General features: G+C 37.2%; 1 protein-coding gene across 6 annotated transcripts in view; it reads right to left on the reverse strand.

Moving 5' to 3' along the window:
• Window positions 1-13,575, reverse strand: part of PIG-A (phosphatidylinositol glycan anchor biosynthesis class A) — a 187,048-nt gene that overhangs the window by 106,332 nt on the left and 67,141 nt on the right. For all 6 annotated transcript variants that reach the window (XM_090400369.1, XM_090400371.1, XM_090400367.1 and 3 more), the window contains one exon: window positions 10,504-10,619. In XM_090400369.1, the coding sequence (XP_090256495.1) occupies window positions 10,504-10,619 (116 nt within the window). The remainder of the gene's footprint in view (window positions 1-10,503; window positions 10,620-13,575) is intronic.

Consider the following 13,575-nt stretch of genomic DNA (forward strand, 5'->3'; position numbering starts at 1 on the left):
TGGGTCAAGCGCTACGAACGTCTTTTGAAGAGCTCCTGATTCAGATAAGTTTTACTAGGAATAATTAAGTATATATGCGTAATTGTTTAAGTAAGAGCGGCTGTAAACGTTGTACGCTACCGATATTATTAGTGTGGGTTTTTTCCTTGCTTAAACTAAATACGAAAACGTTAATATTAGACCTAGTAACCTGCAGAGAAAAAAAAAAAAAAAAAAAATGGCGGCGGCATTGTCATTCCATGATTTTAATTTGGATTTCAGTCGGTTCGTTAAGTGTGAGGTCTGTTATATGTATTCCTTCGACTACATAAATGATTTGTGGATGTTTAGTGCGGATGGAAGAAGGGTGTGTGCGAAATGTGACCTGAACGAGGAATTGATGAATGTGAATATGAAGTTGATGACAGAAAGTGCTAGTACCGATAGTGTCGTGAGTGCATGTTTGAAAGAGACGGATGGCGGGAAAGACAGGCGAAAAAATGTTAAAAAATCAGGAAAAAAGAAAAAGAGCGATTTGACAACCGTAACGGATGTTAAAAGGGACGAAAGTAAGGCAGAAAGAAACGAAATTGAGAGAACGAATGAAAGTAGAAATGGCGTGGTGCAGAAATCGCAAGTAAAAAAAATCGAAAGAATGAATGATAGCGAAAAATGAATGACTGATGGCGAAAGTTGGACGCACGTTGGAACGAAAGTACTGAACCAAAGAAAGATGAATGACAGTAAAAGTGAGAAGAATGATAGCGAAAGTTGGACGCATGTTAGTCCGAAAGTACGGAAACAAAGAAAGATATGTGAGAGTGAGAAGAATGATAGTGAAAGTTGGACGTATGCTGGACCGAAAGTACGGAAACAAAGAAGGATGAATGAGAGGGAAAGTGAGAAGAGGGGGTCGAGAGTTAGAAAGTTAGAAAGATTTAATGATAGAGTGAATGTGTCGCGAGGTTCAGAAGGTGAATTGGATTGGATGAAGCAAGAAATGAAATGGATGCGGAATGAAATTGAGAGAATTCAGGTCAAAACTATTAAAATAAATCATGATGGCATGAAAGAGATAACAAAAGATGAGCGAGTGGCGTTGTATGGCGACTCCATTATTAAAGGTGTGCTAGAGGATAAAATGCACAAGGTATGTTTTCCAGGCGGAAAAATGAGTAGAGTGATTGAGGCATTGAATATGAGGCGGGAACGAGCATAAGAGTTAATTGTATTAATTGGTACGAATGATTTGAGAGAGAACAAAGAGCATGTCAAAATGAATGTCAGGAGACTGCTTGGAAAGATAAAGGAGAATAGTGTGACAGGAAGGGTGGTCAGTGTGTTGCCTAGGTATGATTGTGGTGAAATGAGGCGGAGAGCAAGGATTATGAATGATATTCTGGCTGAAATGTGTGAGGAGATGGGAGTAGAGTTTGTTAATGTGTGGAATGAGTTTGAGGGACGAAGTGAGCTGTATGGGAGTGATGGACTGCATTTGAGTGGTTATGGTGTGAGTCGCTTGGAGAGACTGCTGCTGGAAGGTAGAGAAGTGAATAGAGAGAATGAATCAGATCGAGAGGGGAGTGATGTGGAAGAGCAGGAGAGTAAGACAGGAGAGATTGAAGGAGTGCAAATGAATGTGGAAGTGAGTGGTATGAGTATAGAAAATGAGAGAATGGGTGTGCAAGTGGAGCAGGGAAACGGCGAGGCTCAGGGTGGACAGGGATACACAGCGTGAGAAAGGTGGATGCTCCAAGAGGAGGTGAGAGAATGTGTAGGCAGGAAAGTAATGCGGATGATCAGGGATCAAAAGGAAACAGATGGAATTGCAAAGGGTTCTAAAATGAAGAAGCAGAAAGGGAAATGGCCCCAGTCCAGCATGGAGAGATCACATCGAGTGAGTGGTATCAGTGGAACTAGCTGTAGATCCAGAAATGAGTTGTTGTGTTTGTATACCAATGCTAGAAGTATAAGAAACAAGGCAGATGAAATGGTTGCACTAATTGCGTCTGTGCACCCAGAGATTGTCGGAATAAGTGAGACATGGTTAGATGAGGATGACATCCTGACAGGAATAGAGATGGAAAGGTATGATGTGTTTCGTGAGGATAGAAGGGGTAAAAAGGGAGGGGGAGTGCTATTGATGATAGAGAAAGAGTTATGTCCATACAAGGTAGAGATGCAAGAGGGAAATGGGGCCAGTGGTTTTGAGGCAGTATGGTGTGAGATAGAGGTGAATAGAATCAAATACTTGGTGGGATGTTGTTATAGACCTGGTAATGTGGATGGTGGTGATAGTGAAATGTATAGTCAAATAAGCCAAGCAAATAAGAAAAGGGTGATCATTATGGGTGATTTTAATTATGGCAATATAGACTGGAATGAAGAGATAGCAACTGGAAGTAAAGAAAATGAGTTTCTTGAGTTTTTGAGGGATAACTACCTCAGACAGTATGTAACAGAGGGCACAAGAGGATTAAGGGTTTGGATTTGGTCATCTCATCGGAGGATGTAATTATCAATGAGGTATCAAATCATCCACCAATTGGCGAAAGTGACCATGAGGTGATTACTTGGGTGGTTGCCAGCAGTGCAAGGACCCCTGTGAAAAAAGGGTATATGTGGAACTACAAGGGGGGTGATTATGAAGAGCTCAGGAGACAGCTTGCAGGTGTAGCATGGAATGAGGAGTTAGCTGGAAAAGAGATCAATGCAGCTTGGGGGATTTTCAAAAAATATTTAGTGGATGCAATGTCTAAATGTATACCACGGGTGAGAAGGTTAAATAAGTTAGGTGTGAGATGGATAAATAAAGAGATTAAGCATGCAATACAGAGAAAAAGGGCATTGTGGAGGCAGCATAAGAGAAGTGGAAGTAACCAATTTCATGAGTTCTACAAAGACCAGGCAAGGAGAGTGACTTGGTTGGTGAGAGTAGCTAAAGAGAGGTATGAACAGCAGTTATCTAATGAAGCTAAAAAGAATCCCAGGGAGTTCTTTCGATATGTAGCCAGAAAAGAAAGAATGATTATGGAAGGATGACATTGATTGGAGGAAATGGTATAAAGACAGCTGTTGCAGAATGTGTGGTGGAGATACTTAATGAACAGTTCATAAAGATCTTTCAATCTTGTGAATGTGACTTCATGGAGAGATTAAGAGCAGTTGATGATGGGGAGGAGAGACTGACTGTAAGTGAGGAAGAGGTGTTTGGGGAGTTGAGTAAACTAGATGTAAATAAGGCTGTGGGACTTGATAATATATCACCGCGTATTCTGAAGGAATGTGCCAGAGAGTTGACACCTGCCTTGACATATTTTTTTAATACGAGTCTTGCACTTGGTCAAATCCCTAAAGAGTGGAAGGAGGGCAAGATTGTGCCACTTCATAAAGGAGGTGATCAAACTCAAGCATCAAACTATAGGCCTATCTGTGTGTCAGGTGTTGTGGTTAAGTTGTTGGAGAAGCTTGTGAGAACTAGGATCCAGAGTTGGGTTGACAACAATGGTATAATCTTTGATGGACAGCATGGATTTGCTAAAGGGAGGTCGTGTTTTAGTAATCTACTTACTTATTACAATAAAGTGACTGCTTCCTTGGACAGAGGAGAAGGATACACAGTAATATATTTGGATTTTGCAAAAGCTTTTGATAGAGTACCTCATGATAAGTTGACAGTCAAACTAGAGCAGATGGGGTTGGATATTAGATTAGTGCATTGGATTGGAGACTGGCTATCTGATAGGTATCAACAAGTTGTGTATGGGGGTGCAATATCCAGGAAAAGGAAAGTCACTAGTGGAGTGCCTCAGGGATCTGTTTTAGGGCCATTACTATTTAACTTGTATATTAATGATATTGGCAAAGATTTGGATGGAGATATTCAGTTGTTTCCAGATGATGCAAAGTTGGGACGAATCATAAAGAGTAGTGAAGATGTTGTGGTCTTGCAAGAAGACTTGAATAAATTGAGTGATTGGGCAAGCAAATGGAGATGTGAGTTCAATGTTGCAAAATGTAAGGTTTTAAAATTTGGAAAACAAAGATGGGATGCAGAATTTATGCTTGGTAAGAATATATTGTTGGAAGTAGAGGAAATAAGAGATCTCGGAGTGATAGTGGATAAGGATCTAAAATTTAGGGGACACATCGCCAAAATTGTGAAGACAACACAAAGACTTCTGGGAATGATGAGGAGGACACTGACGTGTAGAAATAGGGAGATTCTTGTTCCATTGCATAAGGCTTTGATTAGGCCACACATGGACTATTGTGCCCAGATTTGGTCACCTGGTTTTCAGAAGGATGAAGAGATGTTGGAAAGGGTCCAAAGGCGACTGACTAAGGTAGTTTCTGACCTCTGGAATGTTGAGTATGAGGAAAGATTGAAAAGATGTAATTTGCAGAGTCTAGTGGAGAGAAGGAAGAAGGGAGATATGATAGAGACCTACAAGTTGGTAAGGGGTTGTTATAGGATCAATGGTGGAGAAGTTCTACAGAGAATAGTGGGAGATCAGGGGAGAACCAGAGGTCATTCCTGGAAACTGTATAAAGAGGGTGTGAGTAGGGGAGTGAGAGGCAGGTTTTTTTCGTGCAGAGTTGTGAATGATTGGAATGCCTTGCCTGAGAGTGTGGTGTCTGCAAGGAGTTTGAATGTGTTTAAGACCCGGTATGATGAGATGTGTGTGAGATAAAAGGACCTCCTAGATGAGTCTTTGACTCCATGAGGTCTTGTATAATAATAATAATAATAATAATAAAAGTTGAGCAGCTCTCAGATGTAAACTGTAGACTAAAATACAGAAATATTATTGAAAAGAAAATGAAAGAGTTTGAGAACAGGAATCAAACCTTGGAGATTCAGTGGCAAACTCTGAAGGAAACATTGATTGATTCTGCCAGAGAGGCATGTGGTGAGGTTGTGTGCAAAGATAAAAAAATCAGAACTCCCTGGTGGACACAGGAAGTTAAAGAGGCAGTGAAGGAAAAGAAGAAAGCATATCAAAAGTTCCTGGCAAATAAGTCAGCTTTTACTCTTACAGAATACAGAGACAAATGTAAGAAAGCTAAACAGTGTGTAAAACTAGCTAAACAAAAGTCATGGGAGGACTTTGGCAAGAATATAGAAAATAAATATCAAGAAGGTGGCAAAATATTCTGGAGGTTGTTGAAGAAGCTTAGGAATGGAGGAAAGAGTGCTGTAAAAGGAATTAGAGATGATAAAGGTGAAATGAAAACAGGAGAAAAAGATATCCTTGAAGTATGGAATAATTACTTTGAAAAACTGCTAAATGAAACAAGCAGTGATGACAGCACAGTGATAAAAAACACTGACCAGGCATGCAGTCAGGAATACATATCCATACTTGAAGTAGAAAAAGCCATCAAAGGCTTGAAATGTGGAAAGGCAGCAGGAGTAGATGATATTCGACCAGAAACGCTGAAGTATGGTGGTATAAGAGTCTTACAGTGGCTGCACTGCATAGTTCAGAAAGCCTGGACAGAGGGACGAATTCCCGATGATTGGAGTAGAGCTCTCATAGTAACCATATATAAAAAGGGAAATAAAACTGAATGTGAGAATTACAGAGGTATTTCCCTACTGAGTGTTCCTGGCAAGATCTATGCAAGTATACTTGAGAATCGGTTGAGAAGAATTGTGGAAGAAAAGCTAGGTGAAGAACAAGCTGGATTCAGGCCAAATAGAGGCTGTCAGGATCAAATCTTCACTTTACGACAAATAGTCGAGAAAGCATGGGAATATAACAAAGATCTGTATTTAAGTTTTGTCGATTTGGAAAAGGCATATGACAAGGTGCCAAGAGAGAAGCTATTCAATACGCTGCAGTTATATGGTGTCAATGGGGCATTATATCAAGCAATACTTAGTCTTTATTTGAGTTGTGAGTCAGCAGTTAGAATTGAAGGAAGTACAGGAAGATGGTTTAATGTTAAATCTGGTGTGAGACAAGGATGTACATTATCCCCTCTGTTATTCATTATCTATATGGATCACATTATGAAGGAATGTGGTATTAAACCTGATATCAAAATTGGAGATGTTAATGTCAGCTCTTTGCTTTATGCGGATGATGTTATACTTGTAAATAAATCCGCTACAAGTCTGCAAGATTCTCTGACTAAATTGAATAGCTGTTGTAATAGATATGGTATGAAGGTCAGCAATAAAAAGACAAAGACAATGAAAATAGGCAGAATCATTGAAAATGTCAACTGTGTTGTGAATGGAGACCCTGTGGAACAAGTAAAACATTTCAGCTACTTAGGCACAATTTTTACTGAAGATGGTAAACTAAATATAGAAATAGACAACAGAATCAGCAAAGCTGGTATCGTGGGAAGTCAATTGAATAAATTCATATGGAATAAGAAAGAAATTAGTCGGAACACTAAATTAGCTGTATACAAGACTGTGTTCAAACCAATTTTAACTTATGGATCTGAGAGCTGGGTCAGAAGTAAAACACTTGACCAAAAGACTAGAGACCGCAGATATGAGAGTCCTGAGAAAGATTAGAGGCGTAAACAGATGGCATCAATGGCAATATCATATTAAAAATGAGGATATTAGGAAAGAACTTGACATTGTCAGCATCCAGGAATGCGTTAGCAGAGCTAATCTCAGATGGCATGGTCACTTAAATAGAATGGGAGAGGAAAGATTAGCAAAACAAGTGTTCTCTGCCTGGTTGGCAGGAAAACGACCCAGAGGAAGACCAAGATATAGGTGGATTGATACAGTACAAAGTGCCTTAGACGATAGAAATATAAGATCTGATAATGTTGGAGTCTTGACAAGTAACAGACTGATTTGGAGGAAAATTGTAGATAGGAAGTTAGTAATGATGTAATTTTTTCATGTAGTACTGTCATATCCTGTACACCCCTTGAGGGTACATGGCAGGAATTTGATGATGATGATGTTCCAAAACAAAAATGTGCACAAATTCACATGGAGAGAAGAGACAAGGAATAAGAAAAGTCTCATTGACTATATTATTGTTGATAGTGATGTTTTCTCTTTGGTGCAGGACACCAGAGTGTACAGAGGATTTGAAATTGGAAGTGATCACCATTTAGTCTTAAGCAGGATAAAATTGAATTTCATATTGAAAAGAAGAACATGAAAGAAAGTTTTAAAAACGAATAAAAGTTGAGTAGCTCTCATATGTGAACTGTAGACTAAAATATACAAACATTATTCACGAAAAAATGAAAGAGTTCGAGAACAGGAATTAAACCTTGGAGATTCAGTGGCAAACTCTGAAGAAAACATTGATTGATTCTGCCAGAGAGGCATGTGGTGAGGTTGTCTGCAAGGATAGAAAAATCAGAACTCCCTGGTGGACACAGGAAGTTAAAGAGGCAGTGAAGGAAAAGAAGAAAGCATATCAAAAGTTCCCGGCAAATAAGTCAGCTTTTGCTCTTAGAAAATACAGAGACAAATGTAAGAAAGCTAAGCACTGTGTAAAACCAGCTAAACAAAAGTCATGGGAAAAATTTGGTAAGAACATAAAAAATAAATATCAAGGTGGCAAGATATTCTGGATGTTGTTGTTGAAGAAGCTCAGAAATGGTGGAAAGAGTGCTATAAAAGGAATTAGAGATGACAAAGGTAAAATGAAAACTGAAGAAAAAGATATCCTTGAAGTATGGAGTAATTAAAAATCAGAATTTTTAATTACTAATTAATTTTAATTACTATAAAAAACACTGACCAGGCATGAAATCAGGAATACATATCCATGCTTGAAGTAGAAAAAGCCATCAAAAGTCTGAAATGTGGAAAGGCAGCTGGAGTAGATGATATTAGACAAGAAATGCTCAAATATGGAGGTATAAAAGTATTACAGTGGCTACACTGCATAGTTCAGAGGGCCTGGACAGAAGGACGAATTACAGATGATTGGAGTAGAGATCTCATATTACCCATATATAAAGGAGTGTGAAAGAGAAGCTTGGTGAAGAACAAGCTGGATTCAGGCCAAATAGAGGCTGTCAGGATCAGATCTTCACTTTATGAGAAATAGTTGAGAAATCATGGGAATATAACAAAGTCTGTATTTAAGTTTTGTAGATCGAGAAAAAGCATATGACAAGGTGGCAAGAGAAAAGCTATTCAAAACGCTACAGTTGTATGGTGTCAGTGGATCATTATGTCAAGCAATACTTAGTCTTTATTTGAGTTGTAAGTAAGCAGTTAGAATTGAAGGAAGTACAGGGAGATGGTTTAATGTTAAATCTGGTGTCAGACTAGGATGTACATTATCACCTGTTATTCATTATCTATATGGATTACATTATGAAGGAAAGTGGTATTAAACCTGATATCAAAATTGGAGATGTTAATGTCAGCTCCTTGCTTTATGCAGATAATGTTATACTTCTAAATAAATCCGCTACAAGTCTGCAAGATTCCCTGACTAAATTGAATAACTGTTGTGATAGATATGGTATGAAAGTTTATTTTTCACTTGGTTAGAGTATAATAAATTTAGTTTAATCCTTTATCCAAGTGTGAGCAAACAAAGTTTGCACCTGAAAGTATCTTCAGGACTGGGGTAAGGTGGTACAACACCAGGCAACTTGTTGCAAAGGTGGAGCAAGCTACCAATACTCCTGTCTCAGGACCTCCTATAATGCAAAACACATCTCCTTGCAGATATGTCTAATGTTATGCATTAAGGGAAGGGCCACTACCCAGACTAGTTTCGACCTTTATTGAGGTCTCTTCAGTGGGAGCCAGGCCCAAGCTGAGATACCAGGCAGAAGCATTCGCAGGTCATCTATACCTATAGGAGTTGCCAAATGGTGTGCCACCCTTTTTTAATAAATTACTCTGGATTTAGCGAAAGATGTTGAAAGTTTATTTGTTGCCCTGGTGTTGTACCACCTTACCCCAGTCCTGAAGATACTTTCAGGTGCAAATTTTGTTTGCTCACACTTGGATAAAGGATTAAACTAAACTTATTATACTCTAACCAAGTGAAAAATAAACTTTCAACATCTTTCTCTAAATCCAGAGTAATTTTTAAAAAGGGTGGCACACCATTTGGCAACTCCTATAGGTAGAGATGACCTGCAAATGCTTCTGCCTGGTATCTCAGCTTGGGCCTGGCTCCCACTGAAGAGACCTCAATAAAGGTCGAAACTAGTCTGGGTAGTGGCCCTTCCCTTAATGCATAACATTAGACATATCCGCAAGGAGATGTGTTTTGCATTATAGGAGGTCCTGAGACAGGAGTATTGGTAGCTTGCTCCACCTTTGCAACGAGTTGTCCTGGTGTTGTACCACCTTACCCCAGTCCTGAAGATACTTTCAGGCGCAAACTTTGCTCACACTTGGATAAAGGATTAAACTAAACTTATTATGATATGGTATGAAGGTCAGCAATAACAAGACAAAAATAATGAAAATAGGCAGAAGTATTGAAAATATCAGCTGCATTGTGAATGGAGAACCTATAGAACTAGTAAAACATTTCAGCTACTTAGGTACAATTTTTAGTGAAGATGGTAAATTAAATACGAAAATAGACAGCAGAATCAACAACGCTGGTATGGTAGGAAGTCAACTGAATAAATTTATATGGAATAAGAGAGAAATTAGTCAAAACTAAATTAGCTGTATACAAGACAGTGTTCAAACCAATTTTAACTTATGGATCTGAGAGCTGGGTTAGAAATAAAACACTTGACCAAAAACTAGACCACAGATATGAGGGTCCTGAGAAAGATTACGGGCGTGAACAGATGTCATCAATGGTAACATATTAAAAACGAGGATATTAGAAAAGAACTTGACATTGTCAGCATCCAGGAATGAATTAGCAGAGCTAATCTCAGGATTGATACAGTAAAAAGTGCCTTAGAAGATAGATATATAAATATAAGATATGACAATGTTGTAGCTTTGACAGGTAACAGATTGATTTGGCAGAAAATTGTAGGTAGGAAGTTAGTGATGATGTAAATTTTTCATGTAGTACTATCATATCCTGTACACCCATTGAGGGTAAATGTCAGGAATTTGATGATGATGATTAAATTTGAAAGACAGCTATTAGCAAAACATAATATGCCTGAATGACAAGCATTACTCCACTATGGCAATATTTGCTTGCCACGGTCCCCAGAATTTCATTTCTTGAAACAAACAAACAACAGGGGAAGATGGGAGTTGGTATAGAAAATTCAAATAAGTCTAAATAAATATCAGTCTCTTTTTCAATTAATGTAACTATCTGAAAAATAGCTTTTCACATTTTTTTTTTTTTTAAATATAACCATAGAAAACTTTTAGTGATTACATTTTATTAACAATAATTCATTAACAAATGCTATCTTTGGTAAATTTTCTTCTACATTTGATGCCTTTTTATTTATTTATTTTTCTCATCCTATTTATGGTCTTAGGGAGGGAAAAATAAGTCATGTACTTCACGATATTTCCAATATAACATTACTTTAGAATGCTGTACTGTCATGTTTCTATATACGTACCTTTGGATGGATTCCTTTTGCTAGGGTTAGGAACAAAACTTGCAGTGTCAACTGCATTGGGAATTACGGATACTAGATCAGGTCTGACTCCAGCCCTTAAAACTGTATTTTCTTTTCTGAAATTAGACATTTTTTTCCCTATTAGAAGTTAATTATATCAACCACAACATCATTTTTTAGTATTTATCAATATGAAATTCATACTTAATTAATAAGAAGTGTTTATGAACTCTAGATATGATAGAAATCAATAGAAATCAAAACCTAACAAGAAAGAGCAATCCTGCAATTAATCATTAGAGGGATTACTTGCATTATCATGCAACCGGATTTATAATTAATTGATAAATCCCAGATAAATTTTAAATTAATTGACTGAAAATATTTTTTTGGAAAAATATTTTCAGTCAATTAATTTAAAACTAAAAACTTTTTTGTGGAAAAAAACAGTTTTAGTATATATAACTTTATTGCTAATTTCACCAGTTTAAACTACTTATCTCAGAATCTTTTTTTTTTTTTTCATCAATCCACATATGAAAGGTTGCAAAACATATAGCATATTAGGTTAAGGGGAAAGTAGGAATCTATTGATATGTTGCAGGTTGCAATCTTCAATGAGGAAGCCCATTTTAAAGAACAAAAATAAATGTTGTTGTCGAGTCCACTGAAGAGCTTCTAGATATGACCATGGGCCTGTAGAACTGCTTTGGCAATCTCTTGAACTCTGATGGAGTAGAGCTTTTCTGTAGGGTTATTGTCAATTTTCTGTAGAGCAGCAGCAATTGCTGGACAAGAGTAGATATGGGCAGTTGTTAGTTCAACCCCTGGACAGTTCTTGCATGTTTCATAACTTCTAGTACCATCCGGATGAATTTTCATGCCTTTAAAGTGTTCCATCCTTAGCATGGTGATGATTGTGGTTATTTCTTTATTTTCATTTATTTCACAGATTTCATTCTTCTTCTTGATAGTTTGTTTTACCAATCTTATTTTTGTGACAGAGTTTGCATCAGTTAGTGATGCCATGAAGAGCATCTGTTTTTATCAGAAACATACAAAAATAAATGAAAATAAAATAAGAGAAGTCAGACAGGAAATGGATACTGACTATCAGCTGTTAGCAATCATACAAGAAAGGTGTGTGTGTGTGTGAGAGAGAGAGAGAGAAAGAGAGAGAGAATCCCAATCATGAAAATCTGTAATCAAATATTTTCAAGCTCCTTTGGGCATCATCACAAATATCCATGACACAGTGGGATTAATCCACAGCCACTGGTTGGAGAGTAGGTACACCATATACGTGGACAATCAGGTTGGCAACTGGAGAAATGATGATGGCCAATTCAGTGTCGTCAATCAAATGCATTGTCCTCTTCTGGATAGTATCAAGCATTCCATGTTTGGTAGCATTTAGTATTTTTAGAGGCTTTAGGTGCACTACCTGAAATAAGCGAGCAGTATTATGAAACTAGGTGGATTTGGGATATATTTAGTGTTAGCACTGTACAGGTGAGAAGGTATGGAAGCAATAAATGCATGAATAGAAACTCAGCCCAAAAAATAAAAATCTGATTTTGTTTCAATATCAAAGAAATAAGGAAGTGTCATAAGATCTGTTTTCTGAGATAGGACTATATTTTGGTAATACCGAAGCATATGAGGTTATTCTTGGAAAACTCACACACAACCTAATCATTAAAGGTACCTGTGGCATGATTACAAAACAACAAAAATAACACTATTAACTCTGAACCTATTGGCAGAATTTTTAAGATGTTTCATCTTAATCCAACATATTTTCCTATCCAAAATTTCATATCTGTTACATCTACAAACGACAAACTGTCACCTCTATCTTCAGCTGGCATTTTCCAGATCTCTTGTGATGTAATCTGACATACTTTGGGCAGACAGGTCGTTCTGTGGAAAAAAGAATTAATGAACATCAGTACCACGATGAATACCTGAAACCTCAAAGTCTGGTCTGGCACAGCGCAGTTTTGATGCTAAACACAGTTTCCAGTGGGATAAAGTTTGACTTCTTCCGAGAAGCAGTTTTAAATATGAACATGTTTTCAAAAAAGTTGTGAAGCCCTTTTACACTGCCCTAACCTGAAATGGAATGATTTTCTCTTTCTCCCAAAAGTTTGAGAGATTCTCACCTTATGTAAATATCAAAAATGTTGCTTTTTGATATTAATGTCATTTTTCTAGCAAGTGGCAACTCTTTTTAATTGGTAAACCATTGTATCTTTGCTTTTATCATTGTATTTACCTTGTATTCCTAGTCTCTGAATTGCTTGTTGTTTCCACACACTGATGACATACTCATTTTCAATACGAATTATTTGTGCTTTTCATTAAAGTTATTTTCATTGTTTTATCTCACATAAGTGTTTTACTTATTATGTTTGTTTGATTTTTAAAGTATTATGTAAACTGAGTGAAAATTTCATAAATAAGATTTATGAAATTTTCATTATATATGATACAATAATCTAAATATATAAATGCATTTGCTCATATTTATAAATGTAGTTGCATGCTTAGTATTACTGCAACCATGTAGTTATGCTGTGGCAATAGAAGGGAGACTTAAATGTATTTTAGAGTCAACTTGCTAACATAGTATAGCAATCCTTAGGGAATTATATAGAAATGAAAATGCATGTACAGGATGATCAAAATTAAAGTATTTCTGTTTAAGGCCTTGTGGAACACCATCCAGTGATCCAAATGCCGCAAAACTTTGCAGGAATGCATTGTGCATCATGTGGAACCGATATGTGAGGAAAAAAAAAAGTAGTTACAAAATTACCCATCAGGGGCATTGTAAACAAATGCATGGAATTTGCACATCAAAAACTTCTCACAGGAAGATGCAGCACAGTGTGTTCACTAGCAAAACGCAACTAGCCAGGACAATGTTGCATAGATGATGCATTATGCTAACTTTTAGCACTGGCAAGTTATCAGGATGATCCTGATAAACCTTGTCTTTGAGAAATCCCCAGAGCCAGAAGTCACAGAGGGTCAAGATCAGGTGAAGAAGTGGCCATGCAGTGCGAA

This window comes from Typopeltis vanoorti, chromosome 11, assembly GCF_054136105.1.
Source record: "Typopeltis vanoorti isolate ZY-2024b chromosome 11, IOZ_Tvanoo_1.0, whole genome shotgun sequence".
In the NCBI taxonomy this organism is placed as follows: domain Eukaryota; kingdom Metazoa; phylum Arthropoda; class Arachnida; order Uropygi; family Thelyphonidae; genus Typopeltis; species Typopeltis vanoorti.